General features: G+C 34.8%; 1 protein-coding gene across 1 annotated transcript; it reads left to right on the top strand.

The window, feature by feature from the left end:
* Positions 1–5172: 5172 nt before the first annotated feature.
* Positions 5173–17580, top strand: LOC145619400 (uncharacterized). Its single transcript, XM_081674085.1, has 15 exons — positions 5173–5943; positions 6131–6186; positions 6881–6939; positions 7177–7248; positions 7524–7607; positions 7833–7940; positions 8852–8914; positions 9728–9808; positions 10571–10636; positions 11766–11921; positions 12493–12567; positions 13728–13766; positions 16317–16399; positions 16778–16850; positions 17128–17580. Exons 1-15 carry the CDS (start codon positions 5273–5275, stop codon positions 17293–17295), a joined length of 1854 nt encoding a protein of 617 aa, XP_081530211.1. The 5' UTR covers positions 5173–5272; the 3' UTR covers positions 17296–17580.
* Positions 17581–17791: the final 211 nt, after the last annotated feature.

Here is a 17791-nt window from a genome sequence, read left to right as displayed (position 1 = left end):
CCCCTCCGTGTCCCGGTTTTCGTCCTTCGTGCCGATGCCCAAAGTAAAAGGGGAGATGAGAATCCAAATAGGAATGAGAAATGTGAGGGAAATAGGGAGAAAAGAGAAAGAATGGACCCAAAATGACGTCACGTGGTAGTTGGGGGCAAGAAGGTGGTAACTTTTGATATTTTTGAAAATAGAAGGTGGTAATTTTCAAAAAAAAAAATAGAAGGTGGTAATTGCTAAAATAGATCAGATATAACAGAAGGTGGTAATTGTCAAAATTTCCTAATTTTGATGAAAATTTTAAATTTTAAATTACAAAATAGATGTAATTTTTATTTATATTCATGTATAATAGCGATTTATTTTTAAAATGTACAAATATAAAATAGGTTTTATATAAACCGTGCATTGTACGAGTTCTAACCTAGTTCTAAAGTAATGTCTAACTAACGTAATGGGCCTTAGTTGAATAAGTTAGTGGGATCAATTTGTTTAAACGAATTACAAAAAAAAAGTATTATTAATTAACTATATATCTTATTATAATTAATTATTATCTTAGTTCTTTACGCATAATATATGGAATTGTTATCTCATATTATATATGTAACCGTTCTACTCTAAAATTAATCTTAATTAACTACTCCCTCCGTTTTTAAATACTTGCTCCACCTTCCTTTTTCGGCCGTTTTTAAATACTTGTTTCATTTCCTTATTTGAAAAGCTTTTACAATATTTAATTCATTTTTCTCACCTAGTGGACCCAACAACTATCATATTTTATTAATTCCATATTCTCTCTCCTCCAATTTCTCCACTACTTTTGCATTTACAATTTTTTATTCTTCCACCAACCCCACTACCTCCATATTTTATTTCTTTCTCCTAAAACTCCGCGCATGGAGAAATGGAACAGGTATTTAAAAACGGAGAGAGTATTATAATAAGAAATAAGTTAGTTAACCTTGAAAATAAAATGATACTCCCTCCGTTTCATAATGTCAGTCCCATATAGAATCAATCACATAAAATAAGAAAAGAAATATATTTGGAATCTAACATTAAAGTACAACATAATTTATAATTAGTTTGCCTTATTTAACTTTTAAAAATTTTTATTAGGAAATCACAAGTCATAATTGCATAATTTAAGATAAAGATTTCTTTAGTTTTTTTTTTTTTTTTTGAAGAAAGATTTCTTTAGTTAGAGTCATGTCATCAATCCACAATTTATTAATTACAAAAAAATCAAGTTATAAATGAAATATATTCAATATGTGTATATCTTTTTGAAACGCTCAAAATTGTATATGGGACTAACATTATGAAATGGAGGGAGTATAGTTTTATGTGCTAATTATTTAGTTAACAACTCAACCTTACGAAATTCAAATGCTATCAACATAAACTTAATAATTACGAATGTAGGAGCATAAGTTTCATGTGTTTTAGCATGTAAATGAAGAAAAATAACAATAATAGGTTAAACTATCACTTAGCATTATCAATAGCACATGACCCTAAATTGTTTAAAACGACCACGTTTAGAGCCTCTATCCCTTCCATCCCAGCAACAATACAACTACATCCAACAACAACTTGATGGTTCAGTTGTATCATATAAATCCTCCATGAAATCATCATAACCCGAAACATGATACTTCCTAGTAACGAGAGAGTAGAACACGATACCATTTCTTCGAAGCCTGGGGAGGTAAATTCTATTCCTTATCGTGTGATCTCTCGATAGTATTGAAAAAGATGACACTCGACTAATAAAGAAGCAATGTCTTTGTAAAGAATCAACTTCAACCCAAATTTTCGCCATGTTATCAAATCTAAATACTCGAACCCAGCTTCCCATCTTCTCAATGAAGACGGAATATAAGTCTCCTAAACATTCTAGTAGATAAAATGAATAGACACGACTTTGAAAGGTCAGTGGCTTTCCATACACATCCCATTGTGAATCTGGTTCTCCGTCTATTAATCGAAAAACTCCGAGATGTCCTTGTTCGTCTAAGAAATAAACAGCTCCATCAAGAAAGATGGGAGTACTAATTACAGTACCAAATTGGGCACAGTCAAATTCTCGACGATGCCAGTTTTTGTATTTGGTTATATGGTAGTAGATGCGCACTTGAGAATCTGTATTATTGATTCCAACACTCAAACAATTAGGATAAGTTGGATCGGTTGAGAAGCCAATGCTATATCCAAAATGACCACGCGTCAAATCCTGTTTTTCCCCAGTAATGAGATTGATAAATTGGAAAGACCGTTGATTAGAATAGGTGAGGAGCCAACCATTTTTGGAATAAAACAGGGTAAAAGGGTGTGGAAATAGTTGGAGAGTACTCGAGTACGAAGTACCCCGGCATGGATCAGTTAGTCCCCATGATCCGCCTTTGCTCGTAAATAACATGTCCATAGGGAACACGGCGTTATTGGTGTGACTTCTCCATTGACGCGGAGGACATACTGATCGAAAAGATGTGCAACTAGCTCGGAAATTCCAATAATCAAATAAGTGCATATGCTTTGAAATCAACTCTATCAAGTGTAGAGGAAGGTTAGATACTCTGCTTTCGTGCTGTATCATTTGATGATGCGACAACTCAGGGTCTTCGTTTTTCTTCAATTCTTTTTCTGTTGATAACCTGGAAAAAAAAAATTAAAATTAAAATCCAAACATCAGCATATATAGCAAAATTTCATCAATTCAAGATTCGATTAATCAATTATCGTGTAACACTAACCTTTGATTCCGTGGAATAAGCCATACAGGGTGGCTGCTAGGCCTTATTGAGCTCGAACAAGGCCGGAGTGTCATAAAACTATTATCAAGTAAGTTGTACATGTACGTGTAAAATTGTTGATCCTTTATAGATTGATGGCAAAAGTAGATACAATTCCCCTGTATACCTCCTCCTGATTTAGGCGCGTTTGTTCTTCCCCAACACCAAGTACAACAACTAGGGCCGAGGAAAAAAGCTCTGCCATCCAAAGAATTAATCTGCCTCCAGTTCTTTCCGTCTAAATCCAGCTCGAATACTTTAACTTCCGTAACTTCACTGTCAAATGCACAGATTGAATGCAAGGAAATATGGTAAAGACGTTGACAAGATTCGATCAAATACTCTACAGGATAGACAAGACCCAGAACCTCTAAGTTTAGCTTAGGAATTCGCGACTGCTCAAAGATTAGTGTATTTGTAACATCATCTATCTCCCGGAATAAAATTTCAGTAAATATCCTAGAAGAACATTTAGCAGAGACGTACATGACCTTGTTATAGACAAACACATCACTATACCCGAATGGTCGTAATGAGACCCAAGTACAGTTAGGGTGTGCAGGGCGGCAGGAAAACATAAAACTTGGGCACATTTCGCTCAAATAAAAACACAACATCAACACACAATCATCACAATCAGGGGGTGATTTGAGGGTGCACTTGACTTGGAAAAGCTTACTACGAGGTGCAGCTTGTAACGGAGGGAGATTTATGGTGTTACAGGTAAATAAATTAAAGATAGAAAAGTTTGCTTCATTACTCAATTCATCGCGTAGAAACAACCATTCATTGTAAAAACGACCAAGTATAGATTTGCCGCGTAATTGAGGGATACTTTTGACACAAGATCTGTTGTTGTCATCTTCAACTGATGGCCCCGATATGGAGTGAAAGATCTGGACATGGTTGTTAGATTCATGTGTGTACAAAAGGCATGGTGTTTTTATGAGTGACGAAAGGCTAAGATGCTCAACCTTTTCCTCCATTGATAAATTGGAATAATCTATCTAGCTGCCCACTAATAAGAATTGTGTTACTATTAATTATTATCAGTATTTCTCTATAAGATGTTCACTCTTTTCTTCTTGTGCTCAAAGATAGGATTAGTGAGAATTGAAGACGAGATTTAAGGAAGTTTTGTTGTGTTTAGGAAACAAATAGTTTTGTTCATATCTTGTTTCCTAGTCTCGTGTTATTAGGATTTGTTAGATTTCGGGAAAACTCCTTTCGTTGGAGTGTGTACCATTGAATAATATATATAGTGTTACAATACTAGTCCTAATCATGTTAGGAAACCTAGTACGATAAGAATACAAACTATATCACAAATATATACAAATATATCCTACTCTGCGACAAATATTATAATAATCCTATAATATCTATCAGGATTCTTATTAGCTTGTATTTGACTTATTTCCCAAGGCTTTCCACTAGTTTATTAAAGTTAATTAACAATATTTTCCAAAACTTTTTCGATTAGATTGTATGGTATTGGCAAAGCATTAGAAATTGAAGGTATAATAAAATTTGGCATCATTTTTGGTTTTCAGTTTCCTGTTTTTTTGAAAACTAAAAACCAAAAACAGGAAACAAGAAAAAGGTGTTTTCACTTTTTTGTTGTCAATTTTCAAAATTATTATGATTTTAATAAGTCTAAATATTTTTTGATCCATTACGTAACATATGTAATATACTTTTAAAAAACAAAAAACCAAAAAACAGAAAACCACAGCGATGCCAAACGGACCCTTAGTAGTTCGTTTTTTTTTTGTTTTTTTTGTTTTTTTTGAAAAAAAAAGTATTTTATTAGATTGTTATGCATACAAAAAAAGAAACTCCTTACGGCACACCATTAATAATAAGATAACTTAAACTAAATTACAATAACCTAATTATATAATGATAACACCAAATTAACCACGACAATTTCTTATTTAATTGCAACATACTCATGAGTCATGACACACAACTTCAAGACGTTAAAATAGACAAACCGACAAATTAATTGAAAGAAATTTTATCACTATTAATAAACTTATTAAAAACAGAGTAGTTACAGTTTAAAATTGAAAGTTGTATAATTAATTTGTCCGTTTACTCTTTTGAATCACTCAACTATAGGTTAGTGACTACTGGCTAGTAATAAAATATTCCGTATAATTTACGTGTCACGTGACACTTAGGACCTGTTCTAATAGAATGAAATCAGCTGAGCTGAACTGAGCTGAAATAAATATTTTATAAGAGAAGGAAATTAAGAGTTGAACTGAGCAAAGTGAACTGAAAATAAACGTATGAGAACACGTCCTTAAACTTATTTAGGAATTATTGTAGACCTGTAGTAGTACCACAACTCCATAAGTGAGTAGTTGAGTACTAACAACCTAACTCCTTTCGGCAGTTTCGCGCGTTTCCCCTTTTCAACAACACAAACCTCAAAACCTCCATTTTCTCTCTCTTCCTTCTGCATGAAAGCTTGAGACATGGCTACTTTCCGCTTACTTCGTTCTCAATTTCAGAATCTCAATTTTAATGGCTTCCATTTTTATTCTCCTCCAACTAACTGCAGAGTCTTCCACATTCGTTTTCCCCAAAACCATCAATTTTCCCGCCATTTTCAACCTCCTTTGAATTCTCGGTTAATTCACTCAGTTAACCGTCGACTATCCCCTGAATCTCCTCTTCTCTCCTTCAATGGTCGAACCGAAGAAACCCCATCAAACTCCCAAAATTCTGAACCCGCTAGGGTTTGGTCCATGTTTGGCCCCGATTCAATTAACCCTAAAACGAGTGATTCTGAAGAAGAATCGGTTGAAAATCGAGTGAATTCGGTTTCGAATTACTCGGATGGTCCGATTACGGGTGGTTATGTGGTGAAAGGGAAGAAGGGGAAGAGTAAGGAGTATTGGGTATGTACTGATTGTGGGCATACTGAAGCCAAATGGTGGGGGGCTTGTAATGCTTGCAAAAATTTTGGTACTTTGAAGTCGTTTGTAGTGAAAGAAGGTGTGGATGGAGGGAAGGTTAGTGGGATCGAGGTTTCCGAGAATGCAATCAAGTCTTGGTTGCCTGAGCAGAATGATAGGCAGGGTGGTCCGGTGAGGTTGGCGGATGTCAACCGCGGTGTTAATCCTTCCGAATGGAGGATTCAATTGTAAGCTTGTAAATGTTTGATATAATGATAATGCTGGAATTTATTCATATATTTATGCATTGCAAAACCCTTAAACCCCTATTGAAAGATTTTTTTACAGAATCGTGAATTGATTGCTTTGGGGTTCATTAGACTGTAGATTGGTTCCTTTTGAGCATTGGTTATGCTATTTGATTTTTGTTTGTAGGTACGGTACATTCGGAGGTGAATTTGCTAGAGTGATTGGTGGTGGTGTTGTGCCAGGTATATAATAGACTATTTTTGCAGTCTTTTATTGTGATTCGTTCTATACGTTCACGAGTTTTAGTTGTAATCTAGTTTCATAATCGAGATTAGTTATGAGCTGGTGAATGAGGGGGTTTGTGAAGGGAGTGGAATGCCCTATGAGGAAACTGAGATTAAGCAAAAGGATATCATTTTTTTAAAAAGGTTTCAACATATGAGCTGAAATGTTACATGTAAAAAAAAATGTCCTTAATGCTGTTAACTCTGTCTAATCAATTGTTATCTACCTAAAGAACATCCGAATTATTCCTAATGCATACATCAATTGAGCAAGCGTCACACTTTCTGTTTTTTTTTTTTAAGAATGATTGGATGTGGAACTCCAACCTCTAGAGTCAAGATGGTAGCCTGAAATTTGTACAGCTGAAATTATTGAATACATGCAACTTCAGAAGTATCCTCAAACTTGGTCTTATATTAGGAGTAAATTTTGCATTTTGTTTCTGCTCACAAATTTAATCTCTTACTATGATTTTCATAAGCAACACTACTATATGGTACATTATTTTTGTTTATCAAGAGTCAATCGTTGTCTTCATGTTTTCATCCTCTCTCGCTTCATTTTAATATTAATGGATATTCGGAGTGAGATAATCCTTGTTTTTGCTAGTATGTGTAAAGTGTAGTGCAGTCACAAATCTTATCTTTCTAGGTTCACTGATTCTGATTGGTGGTGATCCTGGCATTGGCAAGAGCACCCTGTTATTACAGGTAAGGCATTTTGAAGATGAAATTAGCAATCCTTGTGTTCGTTTTGTATGGGTTGGAGGAAAAGAGAAGGGGGGGGGGGGGGGGGGTATTATACCCTTCCTTTTCTTTGTGGTTACATATTTTATTTTAGTTTTTGGCTTTGCTTTCCTTTTTTTTTTTTTTTTTTTTTTTTGCTTTCCTTATTCTTGAAGGTTACAATACTTGAAGTTTCCCTGACAAACTATATTCTAAATGAAGATTGCTGCCTTAATAGCAGAAAGTCCTGATAATTCTGAAAGCGCACCGGTGGTATACATCTCTGGTGAAGAGGTTAGTGTTTGTGAAAAGACTGAAAACAGCATGATTTTGCGCTTATATTACTTATGTTTCATGAATGGAAAATGGGAAGAAGAGGGAGACTTACTATATCCAAGCTTAACTCTTGCTCCCAGTATGATGACAACATTCATGAAAGTCAAATGAAGTAATCTAGACAGAAAGAATAAAACATTTCAGTACTTATAAGCTACAGGCTAATCAATCTTGCTATAAGGATTTCGATTTCTTTTTGCACCAATCATTATATGTTGCATATTTGTTTGTAGAGTATTGAGCAAATTGGAAACAGAGCAGATCGGCTGAGCATTAATGCAGAGGACTTGTTTCTGTATTCAAGCACTGATGTTGAGGTTTATTTATATTTCCCTTAAGTTTAAAGCCTTAAATAATGATCTCTATAGTTTACTTTGACTCTCATAGTTTTATTGTTTGTCATAAACCTTGTACCTTGTACGTCGTATATATTTTCATTTATTTTTTAATTTGATATTGGAGTTAAAGTGGGTGTTTTCTAACCTTGCTTTGGGGTTACAGCTATGAAGTCCAAAAAGATTGATTTTACTTCATTTTTTTAGGACATTTTGAAAAAGGTGTCACTTCTTTGCCCACGGGCCGTGGTCATCGACTCTGTTCAGACTATATATTTGCAAGGAGTGACAGGAAGTCCAGGAGGAATGTCACAGGTATTTATTGGGTGTACTTTAATAATTCTGTGCTTGAGCTAGAAATGTGCTTTAGAAACTTCCCAGTACCTAATCTGCTGATAATAACTAGATTGTTTAAGTTCTTGCTTGTTTTGTCCTACACTCCTAATGCCTCTGGTTTTTCCCATAATTGACCCCGAATGAGGTTGAAGCATGTAATACTCTATGATGCTAATGAAATTCTCTCCTAATTTCATAGCCACCTTGTCATTACTATTACTCAAAATAAACTATCTTTTCAGAAACTTCAGTAGCCTTTGCCACTTCCTAGTTTTACGGCATCTTAAAGCTAGAAAGCGGAGTGTATGGCTGTATGCTATTTCTCTATGTTTGCATGTGGACACAAAAATTTTCATAAATGCTACTCCCTCCGTCCCAAAAAGAACGACCCATTTGGGTTGATTATGCGGGTATTAAGGAAGTTAAGTAAAAAGAAGTAAAAGTATATTGGAAAGATAAATTTACATGGGGTTTGTAAAAAAATAGAGAGAGAAAGTAACAAAATAACATGGAAAATCAAATTTTTATATGGGGATGCTAATTTTGCACAAATATTGTAGCAAATTGGTGGGTGTTTTAATGCAAATGGGTCATTCTTTTTGGGACAAAGTTTTGGCCGAATGGGTCGTTCTTTTTGGGACGGAGGGAGTAGTATCATTAATTCATGTGCTGCAACTGAAAAAAAGAAAAAGAGAACCACACAATATTATCCCCCCCCCCCCCCCCCCCCCAAAAAAAAAAAAAAAAAAAAAAAAGAAAAAGGAATAAGAAAAGAAAGAAAGATGCAGTTGTTTTATCCAGCGTTACTAATATTTCTTAAAGTTACATCAGTATTTGACCAACCCTGGGTAGCTGTAGGTAGAATCCTGATACTAATGTTGTGATGACAGTTGAAGGAATGTACGGCAGCATTGCTTCGATTTTCAAAGAAGACAGGCATCCCTGTTCTGCTGGTAAGTATGGATCGTAATAACATCAGGCAGAAATTTGTCTTATTTATTTGCTTTGACAACCTATCTTCCTTTGGCACGGTGATACTTGTCATGTCCACAATGCATATTGTGATATGAGGGCATTGATATTTGTCTATTCATGCATAATAGTAAGGAATTACTTTTTAAAGAAGTTACTTGTTGCTTTCTGGATGGGTCAGGTAGTCGGTAGTCCTCCTACTGTTTGGGATCTTTTGCAAGTGTATTACAAATTTTCAATGTCTGGTGGGTAGGTGCAAGAGTGAAAGTTTGTGAGGGTTAGCTTTTACACCTGATGTGGGTAATATGTTTGGAAAGAAACAATAGGGTCTTTTGGGATTCCATGTCTGGTTATGTGCATGCCACTTCACCACAGGATTGCAGCAGTTAGACTGTGCTGAATTCAAATAGCCTAGGATTTCTTGCTTTTGATTATGACATTCTCCTTTCCCCCTCTCACTCTGGGGGCATGGTGGGACCCACCTGTTTCTGGATTATAGTCAATGTAGCTTGTGCTTACCCTGTCCTTTACTGCACTGGAAGCTGGAAATAATGTAAGATACATGTATAGAGTCTAGACTCTAGAGACAGGAAAACAAAGGGCCTGGTGTCTGGTGTGAATTATTAGACCTCTGATCAGATTACAAATGTTGGCCAGGATCGGCCTTGCTGCTAATGGCGGCTAGCTTGGAGTGAGCCTATCTTCATCTAATCATCTTAAACTGTTTTTCGTGTTATGTGAGAATACCGCAGGTCCTTTTGTTTCCCTGACATTTATATTTCTGTTTATGACAGATTGGACATGTGAACAAGATTGGAGACATTGCAGGTCCTCGTGTTTTGGAGCACATTGTAGATACTGTGTTATATATGGAGGTACCTTTTGCCCTGTGTAATTACGTTTTGATGGAAATTTACTGGTGCCATCATCTTTGTTGCCATTCTCATTTTTCTTCTGCCATAGGTTTGTTTAATGAGACAGTTATAAGTAGACCGTGGTAGTTGTTTCTCTTTCTCTTCCCATACTGATCCTTAAGAACAAAGGATAAAACACATTTTTTGTTATCCACAGCTTGTTTCATGACTTTAATAGTCCAATTTAATGTATCTACTTAGAGCATATAAGGCTTTAAAATACTAAGTTAAAATGACACTGTCGGTTGTGTTATTGCACCACTTGCTACATGTTTCAATTGGAGCTTGCTTATTCACCATGTATAAGGATCCCTGCACAGCACCACCTGTTACATTGTTATTCCATTTGCAAGCCTAAGGAACTTGTTAAGGATTCAACAGGTTTCACACTGATTTGTCACTGGAGGCTGATTTTACTTGTGTAATGTTGTTATTGAAGGCTTATTTAAAGTATTAAGAATGTTGTATAAGGCTGATTTTACATGTGTAATGTTGTATAACACACACACACGCACACCCGCACACTCACACTCTCTCTGTATTGTTAGAGGCAAATCATGCAACTATGCAAGGTTTTCATGTATGCTTTTGCCTTTACTGAATGTGACTAGTTTCACAATACTTCTTAGAACAGAGTATTTTATTTTTTGTGATATACCATCAAATAATATAGTAGCCTATTTTTCTGCATCTAATGACGTGGTTGTATCACCCGAGTTTCAGGGTGAAAAGCATTCAACTTACCGCTTACTTCGTTCTGTGAAAAACCGCTTTGGATCTACTGATGAGGTATCATGATATTACTTACTCTTGATTATGCCCTACCTGAGATACTTATGCTCTCAAATCTGATTGCAGTTTGATTATTTTCCTAATTTATTGGAATATTATTCAGGGTCTTATTGGTGTTTTTACTTGTGCTTGTTTCCTTTTCTTTTAAGCTTATGCTTAGAGCCACATTAAGCTGCTCCATTGTGAAATCTAGATTGATCCTTAATTGAGCATGTGGTTTAAAGGATTTTTATTTTGAAAAGGTTGTCGCCCAATCATATGGGTTTTTAAACCCTTCGAAAAATCAATTCAAAACCTCCACTTCATCCAGTACAGTTTTTTCTCTTTTTATTCATTTTGTTCTGGAAGTGACATGGAAGAAGCACGTATATTGTAAGGATACATTTGGTTCATATATAGGAATGGGATACCGGGAAAGGAATCACAAAAGGTATTTGAGTAAATAGGTTAAAGAGCATGATTGATTTATTTGAAAAAATGAATTTGTTTGGTTTTCTCTATCCATAAACATCTCTGTCCAATACTTCTATGGTCCTCTATAACCATCACCATCGTCGTTCGCCCACTTCCTTTTTTCCAAACGCAGTCATTTTCATCATTGCAAGGCTGACAAAGTGACAAATCACTTTCACTCTCTGTCATCCCCAAACTCGAAACTTATCTTTGGTGGTCCAATTCGAGGGGATTCTAGTCTGGGAGATAGATGAAGGTAATGGGCAATTCCATTCTAAATAATCAAAGAAAGAGAATAAAAAGTGAACCAAAATCCAACAGAAGGAAGGACATCCCCGTATTTTGCACTTAATACCTGACAGCCTTTAAATATTCCCTATTTTTGTAGACTATTGTGCATTGACTGATGTTGGTTCCCATATATTAGGCTGCAATTTATTTTAGAGATTCCCAATATTACAAAAGATGTTGTCTTACAGTCTTATTGATCTTTATGTCACATTTGATGCACCAAAGTACCAAACTTTTGGGGATCCCCTAAACTTCATGTGTATGGTTTCTCTTCATTTTGTTGAATAAGAAAATTTTCCTTGTTTCTTTGTTTATAAGAGTTGGTTGCTTTTTATTTTTTATGTATCTGTTTATTTTATTTTGATTTGAACTTCTGTTGCAGCTGGGAGTATTTGAAATGGCAGAATCTGGACTGCAAGCTGTTTTGAATCCTAGTGAAATGTTCATGAGTGAGGAGCATTCAGAGTCAGACCATTTAGCTGGAGTTGCTGTTGCTGTAATCATTGATGGCTCTCGAACTTTTCTTATTGAAGTTCAGGTATAAATCTTGTTTTAAGAAGCTTATCCCTACAAGCTGTTCCCCCACTCCCCCCTCCCCCCCTTTTCCATTCACCTAGAGCCCTATTACTACTGTAATCCTCTTTCAAAAAGACAAAAGAAAATATACTAGTCTAAGTCAAACTCGGTTTTGAACTATGCTAGATGCTAGATTGAGTTCCCGTTTGAATCTGATTGGAATCTGATGAAAGTTTTTTGTTTTTGCACCAGAAAATAGTGTTCAAATCGATGTCTTCCCCCACAATCATACACTTTGCTGATCAGCATTTTTGTCTTCTTATGAGTTTCGTCTAGTGGTCTTACAGTTCCTTCCTATAAGTCTCTCTTCGCATGTAACCAAGCCTAAGTGTTGTTGCAAGGCTGCTATATAAATTCTTAATTAGTATCACTGGACTGAAAACTTAGTTGTAAAGTAGAGACAACCAAGTGGATCAAGACTAAGTAGCATCTTGAGTCATCCTTCTGACATCGACTCAAATTAATTGATTTTCTGTTGCCTGCTATTTGTTTTTCTTGATTTTGCAACACTCTAATGTCACTTCTACTTACAGGCATTATGTGTAGCTGACTCTGTTGGCAAGCATCTTAATGGGGTTTCGACAAACAGAGCTGATATGATTATTTCAGTATGTCTTTTGGTTGAGATCTTCCTTAGCTTTTATATTTGTTAACAGCAATTTTGATTCTTCATTTGCTGCTTCAATACATGTCTAGTTCCTGGGTATCTTTCCTTTGATAATAAATATAGTTATTTGTTATGGTACGTTGGTTAATGGTTAGAATAACTACCCCCTGTTACTTGCAACATTTGCCTTTGGGTGTCAAGCTTTGGAAATTTTGACTATATAATATCAACTTTCATTATATAGTAATACTTTTGGTTAAAGAATTACTAGTCAAAGTTGTGCATTGGAGACCATGAAAAGGCAAGCGATAAAACGGAGGAAGTATTTGTTTTATCCAATAATCATCATGATGGTGTTAGCTTGTTGCTTGATTTTGCTTTGGCAGTTATTAGCGATGTATTGGATCAAGAAAAGCTTCATTTTTTTAAAAAAAAAAAAAAAAAAAAAAAATTAAAACAAGGGGTACCTCATTAAACGTTGGACCACAGTTCTATATTTCTATCAAGTGTTGAATATGCTGGATTTTGTTTGGCTATAGCTGTTACAGAATGTTCTGTGAAAATATTACGATGAGTTCCCTAAAAAGCTTTCAACTGGTACCATGTACCTCAAGACTTACTACTTGAAAATTATTGGAATTTGTACCCCTAGGCCTTAGGGTAGTGTTTAACATACGTTACTTTCACAGTTGGATTAATACAGTTTAGTTCACTGTACAGTTCTTGAAAAATGCTTCAGTGAAGCATTAATTTCGGAAAGGACTATATTGTTTTCTTAAAAACAAGGTGTAAAGCATAAATAACAACTGTTACTAGTTTGTTTACAGATCACAATTTTTTGCTGGTGTTATTTTAGGAATTGAATGTTTCTTAGATGAGTATTTTTTTTTTTCCACTATCTTAATCTAACCAATGATAATATCAGTTTGTTTTATTGCTTTGAGAGCTATTAGTTGATGATTATTTGGAAACTTCATCAAAGAATTTCATAGTGACTTGGTTAGGACAGGCATGATAAAAGTAGGATTTATGTAGAAGACTGCATGTTTCACACATAATGGCGTAGAAAGTTGATAGCACCGCACATTAGGGTAGTTTAATGTTTTCATTTTTATTAAGTGCAATGGATGAACTATTTATGCTTCCATTGTTTGTTTACAGGTTCTTAAAAAGCAAGCGGGACTGAAAATGCAAGACTATGTAAATCATTCTTTCCTTGTGCTTCATGCTGTAGCTCCTGTGTTAATTTTATCATAAAGTGTCTTAGTCTCATGTTTAGTCTGTCTTCTTTTTAAATGCTTTTTTATGTTCTCTAAAAAAAAAAAAATTGTTGGGGTAAGGCTAAATATATCTTCAACCATTCATAGCTCAGTCAGGAGCCATACTGCATCAATAAAATTCTCAGTTATAAATTATACTTCGTATGATACAGTGGGATATTAAATAGTGGGTTGCAGGATAACGTTAAGATGATGTCAATCAGAAGGAGAATATAATATCCTGTTATATAATTATAAAAAATGCAGCTGGATCCTGTCAATGGTTCATTATGTTTCAAGAACATGCTGTGTCCCAAAACATAATTCATTGCATGTTGTGAAAAGTTCTTGTGCCTACTTCATTTTGCATCTATGTTAATCTAATCAATTAGTGATGTTGGACATGAGTATATGCCCAGGTATTAGACTCGATTATTTTAGGGAAACTATGCATGTTTTTGTTCGTATATAGGAAATGTCCGGTGTTCATATCCATATCAGAGTGTTGAGTATCAAACATTGGTACTAGTGGTGAATTGTAGCGGCATGATAAATAGTTATACATTACTGTTCATTGGCTTCAGCATCTTCTTTTTAAGAGTATAAGTTCTATATTAATTGATTACTTAATATTAGGGTTTTCTTCAATTGGTCAGTTCATAAAAGTTGCTTCAGGAGAATTTTGTTTCATACATTGAACAACTGTCATCAGTGTCTTTGAATTGGTTTAGCTGCTTTTTTGATGGAGTAGAATGGATGGTAAATAATGGAAAAGTTTTGTTTCATTATGTAGGAATCAGTAGGCAATGAATTTCAAAAAAAAAAAAAAAAAAAAAAAAAAAAAAAAAAAAAAAAACACTATTCTGAAACGTACTTCCTTTTAGTCCCCTAGTGGGAAGTACTTCAAAGTATCTTGTTTTTATTTTCAAAATCTATTACTAGTATAATTAATGAACCAAGCAAAGAAACACTCTCTGTTAATACAAATTAAACCGAACAACCTAAAGCACTGTTTCCCTCCTTTTCCTTTATGATCATTTCCAAATGCCAAAACGCTCTAGGCTATCAGCAATATGTATATTTGAAAAGATTACTATGCGTCTTTAGATTTCTGGATTCTTGCAAGGAGTGTTGGACTTCTTAATTCCTCTCCTTGGTTAGGAAATGTAGCCTAAAAGCCTATACCTCTGTTGAGCAGTTGATCTTCAAGTTAGAAGCATTTCAGGAAGCACCCTACTTGTACTATATGTGCACAAGCACATACTATCTGTATACAAGATTCATCAACTACTGAAGAGACTTGTTAAGAGTTTTATATTTTTAACAAATAGTATCAATCCCATTGTATAATTAGAAAACCACTAGGATAACAAGGATCAGGAAAAAGTCAAAAACAGGGTGTTAGTCAGATAAATACAATAACCCATATTAACTTTTAAAAGACTTTTTTATGCTTGCTCATTAGTGACAGTAGATAGAGAACAATAAGTAGGGCTTTCAAAAGCTGACACAACACGAAATAAGCGGATTTGGGTCAACTATTCTCAACCCGTTTACATAAATGGGTCGACACGAACCTGACATGAAATTAAACGGGTTAGGTTTGGGTTGAAATTTTCAACCCGAAACCGACATGCATAACCCAATTATATAAATGGGTTGAACGACAACCCACTAACTCGAATTCGACACGCTTAACCTATTAATAAAGTAGTAACAAAAACCGAAAATTTTGTTCTAAACTTGTAATTTTGTAAATTGCCTTGGCACCGTGTATACATTTGGGTAATTTTTGGCAGTTAATTTGGCGGATAAAATAAATTTCAACTTTTGTAAATTTAAATTTGGCTGTTAAATTGGGACAATACTTATGTATGGTTGTGCTGCTAAAGCAACCAACTTTAAATTCTTGTAGTACTTTTGCTATAATTACTAACTTTAAACTCTTGTAGTATTATTAATGAATTAATGGATGTATGTCTTTTTAATTTTTATATTGAATATTATAGTTTATTACATACTATATGGGTAAAAGGTTACATGGGTAACCCGTTTAATAAGCGGGTTAGGTTTGGGTCAAGGGTTTTCAACCCGTTTAATAAATGGGTTAGGTTTGGGTCAAGGGTTTTTCAACCCATTTAACATCGACACGAACACGAATCCGACACGACACGACCCGTTTGACAACCCTAACAATAAGCCCATGATGTCCAATTTAATTGTTTCTAAATTTTTACAAGTCATTGTTCCATGTTAAACAACATACATGATGCGAATATTTAGCATCCTGTACCTGATGATTAATGTATAACTTATTTTACTATGTGCTGGTTATGGATATCATTTCCAAGCTAGAGTCTGGTACTCTGGTTGATATAGTTTTGTTATGATTCATTTTTGTTTTTTAACTGTTCTAAGTTCATTGTAATTGTAGCCTGTTGGAATTTCATCTCTGTATGTGCTATATGCTAATGTAACTTCTCTTTTGTAGAGTGTTTTTCTTAATGTTGTTAGTGGAGTATCTCTCACTGAAACTGCAGGAGATCTTGCTGTGGCAGCGGCAATTTGCAGCAGGCATGTTTCCTTTTTATGTTGGCTCATTTGTCTCACCAAATTTTCTGGCTTTTAGAAAGAAATTATGTTACTAGGTTTGATATGACCGCAGTAGTGTACTGATATCTTGATTCTGTGCTCTTATCCATCCATTTCTCTTCGTTTTTCTCCACTACACTTCTAGAGACTTAAGTTGTCCAACCGTTTCATATTCTTTCTCTAGAGTCTTCTTAATTTTCTTGTCATATTGGTGAGGGAGTCTTGGTTTTTGGTTGGTGTCCTTGGTGATATATGCCTTACTCGTGAGTTCTGTGATGTGTATATTGCTCACATTATAGTTATCCTTTTCTTTCTATATTATCAAATTCAAAGTAACATATCTACATTTGCCTTCTTCAGTCTTCTGGAGTTCCCTCTACCAAATAATGTAGCATTTATTGGAGAAATTGGCCTTGGTGGTGAACTTCGAATGGTAAGTATGCCCCATATTCATATAGTGAGCTCTTGCCAAATCAAATTTTTGCCAATGTAAATATGCAACTGAATTAAATTTCCAACAATTTATTAAAAATGTTTGTCCTATTGGGGAAGTGACATAATCTCACATTAATCTATTTCTCTATGACCAATTCACCACTGATTTTTATAAGCCGGTATATAATGCTCTACAAATTGTCTGTTTATTCACACCCCCTTCTTGACTAAGATTGTTATGTTAGTCTATATTTTGACTGAAAACTTCTTTGCAGGTTTCAAGAATTGAAAAAAGGGTTACTACTTTAGCTAAACTTGGATATAAAACATGCATTGTTCCAAAGTTGGCTGAAAAAGCCATAGCAGCTCTCGGCTTTGAAGGGTTACAGGTAGTGGGATGCAAGAACCTGAAAGAAGTCATTGATAAAGTATTCAGTCCTTGAGAAGAGAAACCATAAACTTTTCTCATTTTTTTGGCATCTTATAAGCATGTAACATTGTTTTATATTATGCTGTATTGTTGTGTTAAGAATCTGATGGAATGTAAATATGACATAGATACTAGATAGATGATTAGATGTGCGCATGTATATACTTCTATTTAAGGACGAAGCTCACTAGAGTGTGGTTTGTTCATGTACTGAACAAGCACATGGTTGAAACACACGTGCAATTTTGCCCAGTGTTGATGCTGATATAATATATTGGAGCCCTATGGGCAGTTTATATCTTAACTTTGTTAATACTTTGCCTAGATTATTGAATGAAGAGACTCATAGTTGATTTCGGGGATCAATAAAACAATCCAATCTCAAGTTTTTGTGGTACATAAAAAGGTGTTGTAGGAATTCAATTTTTTGTGATGATACAAATCTTTGGTGACATTGTGGAGAGCTGCAGGAATTTCATATACACACTGATTGTGGAGTTTGCGGTGGA

The sequence above is a fragment of the Chenopodium album genome, chromosome 27, assembly GCF_948465745.1.
Source record: "Chenopodium album chromosome 27, dcCheAlbu1.1, whole genome shotgun sequence".
Classification (NCBI taxonomy): Eukaryota; Viridiplantae; Streptophyta; class Magnoliopsida; order Caryophyllales; family Amaranthaceae; genus Chenopodium; species Chenopodium album.
Note: the sequence above shows the minus strand (reverse complement) of the source record. Positions and strands in the feature narration are given on the sequence as shown.

Excerpts from the sequence above, each read along its gene's own strand:
- LOC145619400 (XM_081674085.1), top strand. The coding sequence starts at position 5,273 with ATGGCTACTTTCCGCTTACTTCGTTCTCAATTTCAGAATCTCAATTTT. Across the intron at positions 6,940-7,176 it reads AGAGCACCCTGTTATTACAG|ATTGCTGCCTTAATAGCAGA; the intron begins GTAAGGCATTTT and ends TTCTAAATGAAG. Across the intron at positions 8,915-9,727 it reads CAGGCATCCCTGTTCTGCTG|ATTGGACATGTGAACAAGAT; the intron begins GTAAGTATGGAT and ends TGTTTATGACAG.